Source organism: Alligator mississippiensis, chromosome 15 (genome assembly GCF_030867095.1).
Source record: "Alligator mississippiensis isolate rAllMis1 chromosome 15, rAllMis1, whole genome shotgun sequence".
NCBI lineage: Eukaryota > Metazoa > Chordata > Crocodylia > Alligatoridae > Alligator > Alligator mississippiensis.
Window position 1 is genome coordinate 32,167,664 of NC_081838.1, and position 16,887 is coordinate 32,184,550.

Consider the following 16,887-nt stretch of genomic DNA (forward strand, 5'->3'; position numbering starts at 1 on the left):
ATTTGGTGTCATCAATTATTTGGATATAGGCAAATATCCAGATTCTGTGAAGCTGGGATGAACTGCTGACGCTTTAGGGGACAGGCACAGAATTCAGATGTATCTGGACAGACTGGGAAGCTGGGCTAAAAACAAAAGGATGAAGCCCAAGGAAAGAAATGCAAGTTGCTCCACCTAGGGAAGAATAATTAAAAGCACATATACAAGCTGGGTTATAAATGACTGTGTGGCAGCATTGTTGAAAAGGATCTTGGGAACCTGGTGCATCACAGACTCAACATGGGTCATCAATTTGGTGTAGCTACAAAACGTGAATGCAGTTTTGGGCTGCACCAACAGAAGTATTAGTTAGAAAGCATGGAAGGTGATAGGGATCGGTGCTTGAACCTGTGCTATTCAATATATTCATTAATAATGTAGACGAGGGGGTGGAAAGTTAAAAAATTATGTCAGCAGACAATACCAAGCTGTACAGATACACGGGAGGATAGGGCAAAGATCAGGATGACCTTGACACACCAGATTTTTGGGCCGAATAAAGTCAGATGAGGTTTAACAGGGAGGGAGAAGTGCAAGGTTCTTCACCTGGGGAAGAAGAACCCTCACCACAACTATACAGTGGGTGGTGGTCCACTGGCTAGCACAGCATCTGAATCAGACCTGGGGGTCACTATCACCTAGAGCATGAGTATGAGCTAGTAGTGTGTCGAGGCTGCCAGAAGGGAAAACAAAACTCTGGCATGCATCAGCCGATGTGTGGTCAATCGATCCAGGGACATACTCGTCCCTTTCTATTCAGCATTGGTGAGGCCTCAGGTGGAGTACTGTGCCCGGTTCTGGGCACCACACTTTAAGAAGAATGTGGATAAGGTCGAGAGGGTACAAAGAAGGGCTACCTGTATGGGTAAGGGCATGGAGGGTAGGTCCTATGAGAAGAGACTCTGGGAACTGGGCCTGTTCAGGCTGAGTAAGAAAAGGCTGAGAGGTGACTTGATAGCTGCCTACAAGCACATTGTGGGTAGCATCAAGAAGTAGGAGAGCAACTATTCAGGAGGGCACCGCAAGGGAGGATGAGGATCCATGGGCATAAACTAATAGAGGGTAAATTCAGGGTGGACATGAGGAAAAACTTCTCTGTGGGGCTCACCAGAATCTGGAACACTCCCAGCAGAGGTGGTGCAGTCGCCCTCCTTGAAGATGTTCAAGATGAGGCTGGACAGGAGCACATCTGAGCCCAATAATTTCCTGCCCATGGCAGGGGACTGAACTTGATGACTGCACAGGTCCCTTCTGGTTCCATGACTTTATAGTGTCAATCGACCTGTTGCTGGTTAGGCTTCATCTAGACTATTATGTGAAGTTCTGGGGTCCATATTTTAAATAAAATACTGAAAAGTTAGGGAAGTTCAGAGATAGGTGACATAAATGATAATGGGTTGGAATGCAAGCCATGCAAGGAGAGGTTGAGGGAACTAGGCAAATTTAGTTTGCAGAAAAAGCAAGTAAGTGGGCACATCACAGCAGTCTTGAAATATCTGAAAAACTGCGATGCGGTAGTGGGTGAAGAGCAGCAGTTCCCCATTGCTGCATTGGGAAGGATGTCACGCTTACAATTAAAGTAAATTTTAGATTAGATTTGAGGAAAAAAGCACCCTTGTTTTCAGAGTAGTGAGGACATTTAACAGATTGCCCAGGGAAGTTGTGGAGTCCCCTTCTTTGGAGATTCTCCAGAAGAGATTGGATGGACATTGGCCAGGGATAATTTTGGAGTAACGTTCTTGCATTTGTGCATTTGATTTTTGAGGCCCTTTCTATTCTATTGTTATTAATTGTGATTTTAATTATTAGTAGAATTATTCAAATGATAAAATTGTGGTTCTATTACTAGTAACTGCATCACTAATAGGTAGGTGAGTTAAATAATGGCTTTAAGTGAACAGACAGTGAGACAGTAGAAGTACTGGATGTCTTATTACATAATCTCATTTTTTTTCTCATTTGTCTTCTGTAGGGCAGACAGAAAGATGGGTATATATGTTTTTAGCTTTAGGCTGCTTTGTTTTCATCGTTGTGTCATATGTTCAGGTCTTTACCTCAGTGTGGAGAATCCCCTCCGAGCAGGGCCGGCAGAAAGCCTTCTCCGCCTGCATTCCTCACCTCACTGTGGTCTCCCTGTTTATCTCCACTGGTACCTTCACCTACATGAAACTCACCTCCACCTTCCCATCCTCTCTAGATCTTCTGACAGCTGTTCTGTATTCTGTGGTTCCTCAAATGGTAAATCCATTCAACTATACCATGAGGAACAAGGAGGTCAAATGTGCTTTGAGAAAACTGCTCCAAAGGCAGATAGTCTCCTAGAACAGGATATCCCTTTTTAGTTCATGCATTTGGTTTCCTACTTTGTTTCTTTAGCTCTATGATTAAATCATAAAATTAAGTTAAGTTTTCATAATGTCGTGTGCATTCTGCTTATGAAACATGACAGTTCTCAGCTACATTCAGCAGTGCTATAAAGTCTGTTATTCAACTGAAGTCATTTTGTGTTAACATTGTTGAAGTGCAAGTGAAAAAGTCTGGTGTTCCTTGTGCCACCTCAAATAAATCCTTTAATTCCAAGATGATGATGACTTGTGGATGTGGTTTTCTAAATGATATGATGAATGATTTGAATGCCAGAATAGAGAGCTGCCTGAGAAAATCTGCAGCTGACACAAAACAGGGAAGGCTTGCAAACACCCTGGAGGACAAGAGTGGAATATGAATGGTTTTAATAGATCAGATAACTGGGTGAGAGGTAACAGGGTGAAAGACAGTATGGATAAATGTAAGATGCTACATCCAGGAAAAAGTAACGAAAAGCACAAATACAGAATGGGAGATAAGTGCCAGGGAACCAGCATTTATGTGAAGGATCAAGGAGTTTTAGGGGATCAGAGACTTAAAATAAATTGGCAATATGGTGCAATTGTAAAGAAAGAAAATGCATTTTTTGAGCTGTATTAAGAGGTGTAAGACAGTTGAGGTGAAAGTGATACTTCTTAGTGCTGGTCTGGGCTTCACTTTTTAAGAAGGTAAAGGAGAAGGTCGGTGGGCGACAAATGTAATCATAAAGTCTTTGAAAGGTGAGCTGTATAATGAAATCTTGTCAGAACTGAGCAAGGTTAGTTAGGGCTAGATAATCCTTAGGGTCATTTTCAATGCTGATTGTATGATAATGTTCAGGATTATTGCTTGTGCAATAGACTCACGGGTCTAATGTAAATACAGCATGAGTAAGAACTGAAGATTAAAAATGTCCCTAACAAATTTTTTACCTAACTTGGTAAGATTAAATGTAGGTTAAACAACTAACATTGTAAAAGCCTTAGTCTGTTCATAAGGCTTTATTCACACTCTGACTGGCAGTGCATAGTCCCAAACCTTTAATTTCCATGGAACAACATGCATTTGACCTGGCTGAGGAACCTTCAATAGACTGCACAGAATCCTGTGCAAGGACATTGGAAGCCAGGGCTTGGAGGTGAAAGAGCGAGAATGAGAACTAGATTTGGTAGAGGTACTCTAGATTTCTACCTTTGTAAATGACCTCAGCTTTCATAAAAGGATGGCATGGATATATCTGGTTATCATGGAGACAATTATGCTACAAGTTGATAATATCAGTAAAGACACAGCATAATACGGAAGTCATGATAAAAATTGTAACATCCATGGGTGGATGCAGGATTTCCTAAAGTGGTATGCAGCACCCCACCCTTCAGATTATGGGGGCAATTGTGAGTCATGGATGCAACCCCTGAATACTAATCTGGGGGCACATGCCCCACCTGCCCTACCAGGCTGCGTTCCCCACCTCCCCACGTGCCACCAATGAGCCGCTCATGGCTCTGTCCCCTCCCCACCCAGGCTGTGCAGGGCTTGCCCCTTCCTCACCACCATTGTGGGGTGTGATCGGAGCCTCAGTGGTGAGGAAAGGAGTGGAGATAGGGATAAGGCTGGGGCCTCAATCTGCACCCCCCCCCCCCACAGACTTACCTGCTGGGCGGAGCGGTGGTGGTGGTTGCGGGGGGGGAGGGGGGTCATCAATTCCTCTTAAATTCCAAAAGTGATTTCTGACCTTAAAAGATTGGAGACCAAAGCTGTACATAACTGGATTGATTATTGGATCCAGCATAGAATAGATAATGGTTTCTATGAGATTAAGATCTCCCTCTGACTGCTGCAGGGGTCAAAGTAGGGTAGATGGGCAGGAACAGCCCTGCACTCAACTGCTCCCACTGTCACCCTGCCCGCCCCCCGACAACCCTCCCACCTCTCCCCTCCCCACTGCTTTACCTAACTGGACTGATTATTGGATCCAGCATGGAACAGATTATGGTTTCTATGAGATTAAGAGCTGATGGGGAGCTAGAGATAGGTTTCATATAGGGAAAGGTACTCATGCTAATAAGCAAGGAGACCAGGATGAGGTGAGGAAGGAAGGTGGAGAAGGCTTTGTACTGTCATTGCTCAGATGGGCACTGTGTTGAAGATCTGAATGTATGATACAATTATGAAAAGAAAACAGGTCTAAAGTTATGCAAACACCAACAGCAATTATCTCAAGCTGTGTAAGGAACAAGTCAGAGCAAGTGAGCTTGATTAGCTGAGGGATTCCACAGAAGAACTGGTTGATGATATTAGCTTGGCGGAAAGATACACTAAAGGTGTTACCACTGTGCAAGGCAACATATAGAGAACCAAAGATCCATGCACTGGCTGCCATTTAGATGCAAGCTCTCCTGTTCAAGATTGGACGACACATCCAGCATACAACATCGATCTGGTGTTGTATACTGGACTACTACCACTTTTCCTCAGTGCTGCTTCTTTTTGCTGCCCAGCTGCAGTAAAGCACAGCACAGAGTAAGAGAAGGCCCCTGTTAGGAAAAGACCTTCCTCCACAGGGTGGATACAATGGCATCATGGGCTCTAGATTGTCAACTGCTGTGATGAAGTCCAGACACAACTCATAAGGTTATAAGGGGTCACAGCTCAGGACTTGTTGGAACGAGCCTAAAGAAAAATCTATGGAGCCATACAGGAGATCTGTAACTTGATGGGTGCAACAAGGTTTTGTCTTCAAACCTAAGAAACTTACAAAAAAAGGCTGGCTGGATGTGCCCAAAATTCAAGGGTTTTGATTTTATCAGCTGCTGCTTTCACACCTAAGAAACATACAATGGGGACTGGCAGGGTGTGTCCCACCCACAATTGAATAGGTTTTGGATCCATCACAATGGGCCCACAGGAACGAATCAAGGGGCAGCATGCAAAAATCATGGCCGTCCTCCACCTCAAGGAGTGTCTACGGGGTGAATTAGAGACCAGTATGCAATAACCTGGGCAGTCCTTGACGATGACCTACCAATCCCTGAGAGAAGCCTCATACATATTAAAAATAGAAGTCATCAGGATATAACCCTGAGAGGGGCAGAAAACATCCCTTTTCTCAGGATTCTGAAACTGTTCCCAGACAGGATCTAGGTATGTACTCATATGTTTTTGTTAATGTTTCATTTACTTCTTTCTGTATAGATATCTTCTCTGTTTCGTTATAGTATCTTTTACTTACTGGTTCTTTAGGGGTCTTCATTACAGCAGAAACAGACCAACTTTACACCAGAAAAACTCAGGGGGGGGGGGCGGGGGGGGGCAGAACAAGACAGGGGTGGTATGTATGTAACCATTTTTAACTTTCTATACCTAGAGATATTTGGGGTGTGTTAATATAAAGCTTATGTCAGAACATCATTTTGTAACTCTTTACCCCAAGCAGAAAACCCTTCTTGAAGAATGGAAAACCAAAGCAAGCATGTCCCCTCATGTCTTTATCCTGTAGTGAAAAGTACATTTTTCTGAAATTAAGCTTTTGAAACTCTTTAAGTGTTTTTTTATTTTTTTTTCCCTCCATTGGTGGGGTTAATTTTGCCATGGATCTTTTAAAGCATGGGTGTTTCAGCCTTGTACCTTTTTAAAAACAGTATGCATTTTGGGTATAGGGCTGAGAGTCAACATGTGTGTGTTTTAGGGTTAGGAGATAGGCTAAGGGTTAGGGACAGATTGTGTGTTCATCTTGGAAGTGGATTGTTGATGCTTAGATATCTATGTTGTATTTCCCAAGTGATCTCAAGCAAGACCGTTCAAAGGAGAGACAATGTTCCAGAAACACCAGAGGAACAAGTGCCAGTTCGAAGGCCTCTAGCAGCACTCTTTGCAAACTGCAGAAACCCCCACCCTGAGGATTAGAAACGCCATGGACTAGACCCCACTCAAACCAAAGCAGAAGGACACGGTAAAAAAAGAAAAGACCACATGGTTCCTCAGAGGAAAATGCACCACCAAGCCCTGAGAGAGCCATGTGTGAAAACACAAACATTCACAGTTCCAAAGCTGCTGTTTTGGGGTCTGTGAATAAAAAACACAAGACTGATTCCTCACACACTTTAGAGAAACCTGAGGAGGTTCTCCCCATGTGTTTGAAAGATGATGATTATTTCTCAAGTGAAAAGAGGACACTTTCGGGGACTGTTGATACATATAATGCCTTGAAGGATCATGATTATTTTTCAGGGGAAAAGAGGAGACTTTGGGGGGATGTTGACACTCATAGAGCCTTGAAAGATCATGATTATTGTGCAACCAAAAGAGCACATGTTGTACGGAGGGGAGGTGGTCTGTATGGTCGTGGCACTAGACATGGTATGCATCATAGGAGGGGAGGCCCTGATAAACCTGAGAACAAGTGGCTTGCACATCAAAGTTAGAGAGAAATACTCTTTGATTCAACATTTTGGTTGATCGTGGTAGTTGTAAGAGGTGTGGGTGGTGGTGCTCAGAGAGTGATAAGTTCTATCCCCTATTCCCAAATTATTGCCAAAGAGAGATGGTAGATCTTAACACCTTTGATAGTAAGCTCTGTTTTGCTGGTAGTCTGCTTGCTCTGACCACTCTTAGAGGAGCCACAGATGCAGAGTTGCTACATGGTGCAAGCCAACTGCACGAGAAGTTGGGGTGGTCAGCACAAAAGCAGGTTATGCTGAAGGACGTAGCATTGTTCAAAGATCTCATAAAGGTTAACATCCATATAATGATGCATAAGGAGAAAATGGGGTGGAGTTTCTTTAAAACACACAAGGCACCCCAGTACCCAAATACCTGTTTCCTTATGTTGCATGATCAGCATTATTGTGGGGTTCTGGATGTGAAAAAGGTTTTTGGGGCAAGAAATTATTGCGATCTTTGTCGGCATTGTACAGTCATAACCACGCGTGCAGATTCTGGTGCCACCTCTGTCTGACCTGAGACTGCGCAGATAATGTGGGTGAGGCACAGAGGTGTCCTAACTGTAAACTGGTCTGTTGGTCCTCAGGGTGCTTAAAGAGACACAGAGTTCTGGCTTCTGAGAAAAGGGTTCACTGCTTGTCTAAAACTTTGTGCTATGAATGTAAATCGTATGTGGACAAAAACCACGAATGTAAGGGGAGGCAATGCAAGCAGTGCTATGGGCAGATCAAGGATGTAGACAAGCACCAGTGCTGTATGCCCTGGATTACTAAACCTGAAATAGGGGAGGGTTACATTTTTTATGATTTTGAATGTATGCAGGAGACAGGTATGCACATACCGAATTTCATTTTTGCAATGGGGTTAGCTCTAGAAACCCCCTGGGAGGGTAAGACCCAAGATAAAGAGCAGACATGGGAATTTAAGGGTGAAGAATGCCTCTCAGACTTTATCAAGGTCTTCATCGATAAAAAGTACCAGGGCTACACATTCGTAGCTCACAATGCCAAAGGCTATGATGGCTACTTCATAGTTAGCCAACTATTAAAAGAAAAAATGGCTATGAATCTCATCACCCAGGGAGGTAAACTCATGTGCATAGAAGTCACCAGCCTGGATATCCGTTTCATAGATTCTTTAAACTTTCTGCCTATGAAACTCAAACTCCCCCAGTCCATGGGTTTTGAAGAATGCAAAGGTCATTTCCCACATTTTTTTTTAACACACAGGAAAATCAAAATTATGTGGGGCCTCTCCCTGAAGCAGGGTACTATGGGGTTGAAAACATGATGCCTAGCGAGAGAGAGCAATTTTTAGATTGGTACCGGGATAAGACCTTTGATATACAAAAAGAGCTGGCCTATTATTGTCAGGGGGATGTAAAAATGTTGAAGGAGGCCTGTCGCCTCTATAGGAATGATATCATGAAAATGACTTGGCGGGTAGAGATGGTGAAAAAGAAGGGTAAACTGGAATGTGTAAATCTCTGCATAGACCCCTTCCAATATATCAGGCTGGGTTCTGTGTGCATGGCCATGTACAGATTTATGTTTTTGAAAGACCAGACCATTGCACTACTTCCCCCAGACAACTACCACAGACAGACAAAGAGATTTTCAGCCCCCGCTATCCAGTGGCTCATGTATCTCTCTGAAAAGAAAATACTCAAATTCAGCACGCCTTACAGGGTGGGGAATTTCAGGTGGGGGACTATTTTTTAGATGGTTATGCCATCATTGATGGAAAACCCACAGGCTTTGAATTTAATGGTTGTTTTTTCCATGGCTATGTCACCTGCTACAATGAAAATGAGTGGAACCCTTTGACAGGGACAACTTACGGGTTTCTGAATTATCAGACGCAGCACAAGGCCGATTGCCTTAAGAGAGTGGGGTTTACCGTCAGGACCATTTGGGAGCACGAGTGGAGGATTTTGTTACAATCAGATGAGAAGCTCTCTGATTTCTTAGAACCCAGTTGCCGTCTCCTCTGACACCTAGGGATGCTCTTTTTGGGGGAAGGACTAATGCTGTCTGGTTATATTACAAAGCTAACCCAGGTGAGCAAATTCACTATTATGATTTTACCAGTCTCTACCCCTTCATCAACAAAACAAAGCAATATCCTGTAGGGCACCCCAAAATCATTCATGACAATTTCAGACCCCTGTCAAGCTATTTTGGGTTGGCCAAGGTGAAATTGTACCCACCACATGGGCTCTTTTCCCCTGTGTTACCTGTCAGGGTGAATGGGAAACTCATGTTCCCACTGTGCCGAACTTGTGCAGAAAAAAACCAGCCAAAATGTACTCACACGGATGAGGAAAGGGTCCTCCTGGGCACTTGGTGCACACCTGAATTGAACAAAGGTATCACCAAGGGTTACAAAGTAGCTAAAATCTATGAGGTCTGGCATTTTCCGGAGATGAGTAACAAACATTTTGAAAATTACATAGCCCTTCACCTCCAATAGAAACAGGAAGCCTCAAGGTATCTCACCTGGTGTACCAGCAAAGAAAAGCAAGAACAATACATGGCCAATTTCTTGCAAAAAGAAGGCGTGTCTTTGCAACCTGAGCATATTAAACCAAACCCCTCAAAATGGCAAATAGCAAAATTATTTCTAAATTCTTTTTGGGTAAATTCGGCCAGTGAACAAATCTTCCTGTCACAGAGCACTGAGGTGCCCTGTGCCTGAAGAGGGGAAAAGCTGCTATGGAAGGAGCCCTTGCAGTGACTAAGGAGCCCAGCTGGGGGCTGCCGGGGCAACCAATGAAGGCCAGGTGACCGGAAGGGGCCGGGCCTGGCTCTTATAAAGCCCAGGAGCCGAGACCAGAGGCAGCTCCCTGCCAGCAGCCAGAGAGGCAGGAGCTCCTTAAGCCATGATGCTAGAAGCAGCGAGAACCGCAGGTACAGCTTGACTTGAGTTGAGCAACGTTGTTATAGCCAGACGGCGTATATTTAAGTTGTAGCCAAGGGGCTTGAGTTTGTGTTCTGCTTTGTTGTCTATCACCGGTGGTTTGGGTGAGGCTATAAGGGGTTGGAGGAGACCTCATAGGAGACCCACAGTGGCATGGGGATCCCGGTGCCAGTAAGGGCGCAGTTTACGGGGTGCATAGACCCCAGCCCCAGAGTGGGGCATTCGAGAAGCCCCAGGGTGGATGCGGCGAGCAGAGAGGGGAGCACCTTATTGAGAAGCCCAAGTGTGGGCACAGAGAGCCCCAGAAAGGGGGCAATATTATTGGAAAGCCCAAGTTGGGCACGGCAAGCCCCAGAAAGGGGCAACATTATTGGGAAGCCCAAGTTGGGCACTGTGAGGCTCAGATAGGGGGCAGCCTTTTGAAGGAGCCCAAGTGTGGGCACTGGGAGCCCCTGATAGGGGGCTGCATTATTGGGAAGCCCCAAGTTGGGCACTATGAGCCCCAGACAGGGGCAGCAATTATTGGGAAGCCCCAGGTGGGTACTGAGAGCCCCAGAAAGGGGGCCGCATCATTGGGAAGCCCAAGCTGGGCACTGGAAAGTCCCAGGAGGGGGCAGCATTGTAGATAAGGCCCCCGGAAAAGAGGGCACAGAGTGAGATAGGGCCGGAGAGATCCCTAGCACCAGAGGGAGCGTGCACTAAAGGAAGGAAGGCCCAGGGTGAACAAGAAGGGGCCAAAATAGTGAGAGAAGTGAGACCACGATGATTCCATTGGTGAGCTGTGGAGTGCGGTGTAGGGGAGGAAACGGAGCCACAGATAGCGCCCCCTAGCAGTGGGGCAATATAAGGGCAGCCTCCCACTAATTAATTAAGAACAAGGCATGACAGGAGAGTAGGCGGGTGGTTGCCCCAGAGACAGGTGTGCAGGCCATGTTGAGAGCGGCCGCGAGTGACAACCTGTCACACTCCCAAACCAGTATTGTGAGAGACCCTGAAGTTCTCTTTGGTTATCTCTTTTCCCCAGCCTACGACATCTCCTCCTGTGACTTTACCGATGATGAGACGGCCTGCGTGTCTTGGAAGCACTCCAAAGAGCGTTACACTTTATCAGGCAACACTAACATCCTCATAATGTGCTTCGCTACAGCATGTGCATGTTTAGAGCTATATGAGTTGTTAGACAGCCTGCAAGACCGCTGTCCATACCACGATACAGACTCTGATTTTTCGTGAGCCGTGAGGGAGACTAGAACCACCCGCTCGGCGACTATTTAGGTGACCTCACAAGTGAGATCCCACCAGATGAGCATATCACAGAGTTTGTGTCAGCAGGTCCCAAAACCTATGGGTATAAGCTGTCAGGAGGAAAAGTCTGCTTAAAAGTCAAGGGGATTACCCTGAATGTGGCCAACTGTGAAAAAGTCAGTTCTGAGAGCTTGAAAGACCTGGTTCTTGATTACAGGGACATCCCTAAAACCATTTCAGTAAAACTGAACTTGATTGTCAGGAATAAACAACTCTGGACGATCGAATCCAAGACTATTAAGAAAACACAGAAAGTCGTTTACGATAAAAGGGTCCTTGCAGGAAACTTAAAGTCCTACCCCCCATTTTTTTAATATGGATATGCATTGGAAGCATCCCTTTTCTGTGATTCTTGTGGGGCCTAGCAACTGTGGAAAAAGTTACTTTATAAAAAAACCTGTTGGATAATGCTGATGGCTTGGCTGTCTCCTATGCCTACGAATATCACGTGGTGTTATAGCTGTTGGCAACCTTTGTATAAAGAATTACTTTGTAAATACCCTTTTATCAGATTTGTGGAGGGGGTGCTGCAGAGTCTTAATATTGACCGCTTGTTTCCCCTGCATAAAGTAAATATGGCTGTGGTGGATGACTAGATGGACTCTGCTTGTGACAGTGGTGAAATAAAGCCTTTACCAAGTATGTACATCACAAGAACCTTAGCATCACGTATATAGTTCAGAACGTATTCTGCCAAGGGAAAAGGAGTCGCACCATCACATTCAACACAAAGTACATAGTTCTGTTTAAAATCCCCAGGGATAAGCTGCAGGTGGTATCTCTGGCAAGACGGATGTACCTAGGCAAGACCCAATTCCTTCTAGAAGCTTTTGAGGATGCCACTAAAAAACCTTACCAGGTATCTGGTGATAGACTTAAACACTTCTACCCCCAAGGCTTTTAGATTACGAACAGGGCTTTTCCCTCCTGACTACCTGGCGGTTTACACTTTGAAAAAAGCGGCGGGTGAAAATAAAAAGAGATGATGTAGCTGCAGGGTCTTTTTTAGCTCCTGAACCTGCAGAAGGGAACATGTCTAACTGCGTGAAGAGAAATTTGGCTATCTTAAAACTGCTTGTTCAATCCTCCCCCCAGCAGAGGAAAGCTATACTCTGCTTGGCCTCTGAGGATTTAGTAGCCGCAATTTCAGAAATTGCTCTGAACACCCTAAAAGGAAACATCCCTTTGACACCCCACCGAATCCATGTACTGAAAGAGACACAGAATCATAAAAAATTAATTAACAAAAGACTCTCTCTCTCAAAAATAAAAAAAAATAAAAATAAAAAAAAAAACCCAGCAGGTGAAACAGTCTGGGGGATTTATCGGCCTCTTGTTAAGTTTTGCCATACTTCTGATCACGGGACTTTTGACTAATCGGTGATAGAGTATGTGGAAAAAATGTACCTGGTGCCCAGCCATCAGCTGGAGCAATTAAGGACTCCTCCACTACCTCAGGAAAATATCAGAACTGAGGCAACCCATTTATTGGATGCTGAAATGACAGACATTCTCCAAAGGCCGGATTTAACTGAATATGATAAAGCTGAACTGTATGCTGCTGTGTTTCAAAAACACCTGGTGCACGTGAAGCAAGGTGATCTGGATAAAGGGAAGTTAACCCTGTTTATGCCAGAACAGAACCCCTTAGAAATGGCAAAACCCCTGGATACACCAACAAATCCTGACCCCACTGTTCAGGAAGTGTTGGATAACGTGCCCATCCGATACAGGAAAAATGCTAAACTGCTGCTCAACAAACTGAGTCAGCACAAACATATTTCTTCTTGGGATGAGCAAGGGGCGTTTGTGTACAAAGGAACGCTCATCAGGGGGTCTAACATGTTTGACTTAGTCCGGGGGGCCCTCCAGACTCACGCCGGTTCTAGTAAACAGCCAACTAAAGGCTGGGACATCTTTATGAAAACCTTGGCAGGGCTCAATGTACCATCTTCTCTTGTGGGCAATACTGCAAACTGGGCTCATTTGGAACACCTGAAAACCTCTGCTGCAGGCCAAGAAACACCATCACCAAATAAGCAAAAGGTTCTCTCTCAAAGCAAGTGGATTAGCGTGTAAAGTTTTACACTTGCAATAAACTATTCTACACTGCTTCAAAATTTTGTCTACAATGTGCTTTTTAATGTGATATCAAGAAAAGGACATACACATTTTTTCTTTTGTTTTTTTTAAACCCACTAGAGGGTGGGGTTCTTTATTTAAATAACATTTTTGTGGAAGTCACTGCAAGAGACATGTCTGGGCATGTTGAAACAGGTTTTGGGCAGGTCCGGACACGTGGAAAGACTTGTATTTACTATTTACAAACTGCATCGCCATGCGGTCATTTTGTACTAAATCATCAGAATACAAATTTAAAACGTGTTCAAATGACAACCCCTTGTTCCGATGCTGAAGGAAAAACACACACGGGTATCCACAGGCAAAAGAGGTGGGGTCTTGTAATTGTTTCATCTCAAAAGCTTTGCTGGCAGCATTTTTATTTAAAAAGAACATAATACTCTGAGGAAACGGAGCGCTGCTTGGGGGGTGACCTTACGAATCAAAAAACTCTCCGTGGTTCCTACCCACCAGGTAAACAGTCAGCCAGTGTTCTCCAGGTTGGTTATGCGGGTGCGTATTGACCACCAGGCTCAGGGGTCTTTGAGACAGCCGAGCCTTAGGGAGCCAGTCACAGGGGAACACATCTAAAACAGTCTTTTTGGTGTAAGGGTCTGCAGATAAAACTCTGGAGAGCTGTTCACTGTCCATCTTCACATGTAGTCAAACAGCACGTTGCTCCTCTGGTTTATCTCTATGACATTGTCAAAGACCCTGTACACGATCATACTGACAGTGATGGGCAAAGCCCCTGCAAAGCGTATTTCTGCTCTCAGGTTCCCGGTTTTAATCAAGGAATAATGATCAGCACATTCCTGGTCAGGAGACCGGTCAAAGGCAAACAAGGTGTATCCCTGGGCAAACTCCTCACGGTTGATCAATAGGGAATGGTCTTTCATATGCTTACCAGCAGTCTGTACCAGCTGCTTGTATTCTCTCACACAGTTACCATTCTCAAAAATCAGGCTGTAGCAGTTTTGCTGGGATTTGTTCTCTATCAACATACAGGGCAACAAAATTAGTGTTGAAGGGCTTCTTAGAATAGTTCCCGCTAAAGGCGTCGTTATCCACAAATCCTATAACAACGAGCTTGGGCAACTGTCCCAGAAACAGATTCTCCTGATTACTGACCCGACTGTCAGCAGGGATGCTAAACACTTTCAGACCTGCACGGTCTATGGGGTATTTAGCATTGGCTGTAAGCAAGGCCTCTGCGTGACCCAACCGGACACCCGGAGCCACCTTCGCTTTCTTCACAAAAAGTGAGGCAGATGTGATTTGTAGTTTACACTGTCCAACCGCCAGGGCACCCATCAAACAGAAGGCATCCTTACTGCGAGTCAGTTTAATTTTCACATCCATGCCATTCAACAAAAGTTTTTCTTGAAAAAACAAATCACTGTGGAGATGGCCTAGCAGCTCTATCTTTCTGCTCCCAGCAGTCAGGCTTGCCCCCCTCCTAAACCCATGGTTATTACCATCCAGGGCGACCGCTTCATGTTGTCCGGGGGTGTCTTTGTAAAACAGACCAGCCGAAAACAGAGTGGCAAGTGTGTCCTCACTGTAGTTGAGCACCGATTCAGTGAAGGCTCTGTAAGGGTAACAGTTGTTGCTCTGGCTTACGAGACGCTCTCCCAGAGTGACATCCAGCTGGCTGAAAACAGAGGCTAAGGGGTAATTCACCAACCCTACTGCAGCCCCATCATCAAGATCGGTCCCATCACCTTTTACAATCTTGCAACAAAGGTACAGCAACGTGTTGTTCAAATCCATAATACTTCGCCATTCCCAGCAATGAAAGAGTCAAGGGGGGCAGACTCTGTAATAGCTGAGAGTGGGGGGGTCTCAATGTACAGACTTTTCTCAATGTCAGTCTGTGTGGGGGCTATCTGAAACAAATCCAGCTCAGATTTGGTACACTCTTCAGATCTGACATGAACAAAAGCCATGCCCATTAAAATATGTTTCTTTTTCTTCCAGGAGAGTGCCCCTTGTTCCTCCCAGACAGTTGCTTCTTGGTCTTTCATTTCTGTCTGACCTGGCGCCTTAGCTTCTTTCTTTAAAGGGGTTGGGGTGGGCCTGTACACCGGGGATGTGACGCAGCTCGCTTTCTTTTAAGGCTCCTTTTTTTAATATACACAAGGCCAGACCCGCCCAGATTTGTTGACCGGCCCACGGTTTAATAATCTCCAGGCCCCTTTTCAAAAGAGGGATGGCTTTTCTAAACAGACTGTGGAATATGCCCCCCACACCAGCCCCATACATCACGGGCATCCCCTGATAACCGGGGAGACCATACCCAGCTTGAGTTTTGTAATAATTTCTGTACAAGGATGGATCCCCATAATTTTTTACCACCATCATTGTGTTTTTTCTAATTTCAAAGCACCAAAGTCCTTCAGGGATGCAGGTGGAGCTTAACGATCACCTTGCCAAAACAAAATATGAGACATGTCTATTCTGATCCGTCTTTATTTCGATGCTGATTGTGTCAATGTGGTGCTGACTCATGGAGACATTGTCACTATCGCATATGACAAGCCCCACTAACTCATTGTTTTTTCCACGGGTAGGTACGCAGCGTAGCAAGGGAACCGAAAAGTCCCCAACAAGCTGGTGTTCAACAGTGTCTGTGTAGAGATACAATGAATTGAATCCTCCGGTAATATCAACTGTAAAAGGGGTTCTTTTAACAGTGGATCCAGGTAGTAACCCCAAAATATAGGCTAGTTCACCACCAGTAGAAAAAGCATAAGAGTTATCTCTGGCTTTCAGTCTAATTTTTCTGCTCACCTGATCATAGAACAACTAATTCAGGCGGGGTAGGGTGACTGGCAATGATATCATTCATAAGATCCAACAACTCTGTGATGGATGAATAATACCCATGGTGCAGGACATACCCCCATTTTTTAGCTTCAGAAAAGGTAAAGTGATGTAAAAACCACCGTAGCTCATCTTGCTCTTTCAGCAGCAGTAATGCCTTATCTTTTATTCTAAATGTTACAGGTTTGGGAGGCTTCTACCCAGCTATTAAAATTTAGCTGGCCACCCTAACCATTTCACAAGTAACTGTTTCTTTCTCCCCTTCCCTTTCTCTGCTCAGACTTTTTCAATCCTGTAAACTTTGTCCTGTTTTGGGTTCACATTCTGTAATTCTTCAGGATAAAAAGAACCCTCAATTGACTCATCTTTGTAATCTTTTAGGCGGTAGAGGGGGGTCTACGCTTGCTTAATGACTTCATCCACTATGAAAATTTCATCGGTGAATGTTTGTTCATAACCTTTTTCAAATCTCGCCTTGGTTCTAGACACCCTCACGTGGTCTCCTTTTCTGAACAGGGGTGTTGCTGTTTTTGTTTTAAAGTAGTCTCCGTACACTGTTTTCCACACGCAGGAAGAGTTTGATGAGTTCACATCAACAGGTCTGACCCGGATAGTTCTGTGAGAGCTGTGGTTATAGCTCTTCAGAAACTCTGGTAACACATCAATATAGCAAAAGGTGTTGTGGGCTGTAAAATACCTCCACATCTTTGATTTTAATGTTCTAGCAAACCTTTCTACAGCTGCTGCTTTCACTTCATTATTTGTAAAAAAAATGGTAGACATTATACTTTTAGCAGTTTGCTTAAAGGCTTATTTAAAAATTCTTTGCCCCGGTCAGTCTGTAGTTTTTCAGGTATGCAACCCATTGAGAAAATGCTTTTAAAGGCC

The 16,887-nt window shown here is 44.6% G+C and overlaps 1 protein-coding gene across 1 annotated transcript in view; it reads left to right on the plus strand.

Annotated features, from left to right (window-relative positions):
* The window catches only part of LOC132245556 (olfactory receptor 14A16-like), a 33,074-nt gene extending 22,094 nt beyond the window's left edge, over positions 1-10,980 (plus strand). Inside the window, exons 2-3 of the mRNA XM_059718146.1 lie at positions 9,072-9,256; positions 10,772-10,980. Coding sequence (XP_059574129.1) covers positions 9,072-9,256; positions 10,772-10,980 — 394 coding nt within the window. The remainder of the gene's footprint in view (positions 1-9,071; positions 9,257-10,771) is intronic.
* Positions 10,981-16,887: the final 5,907 nt, after the last annotated feature.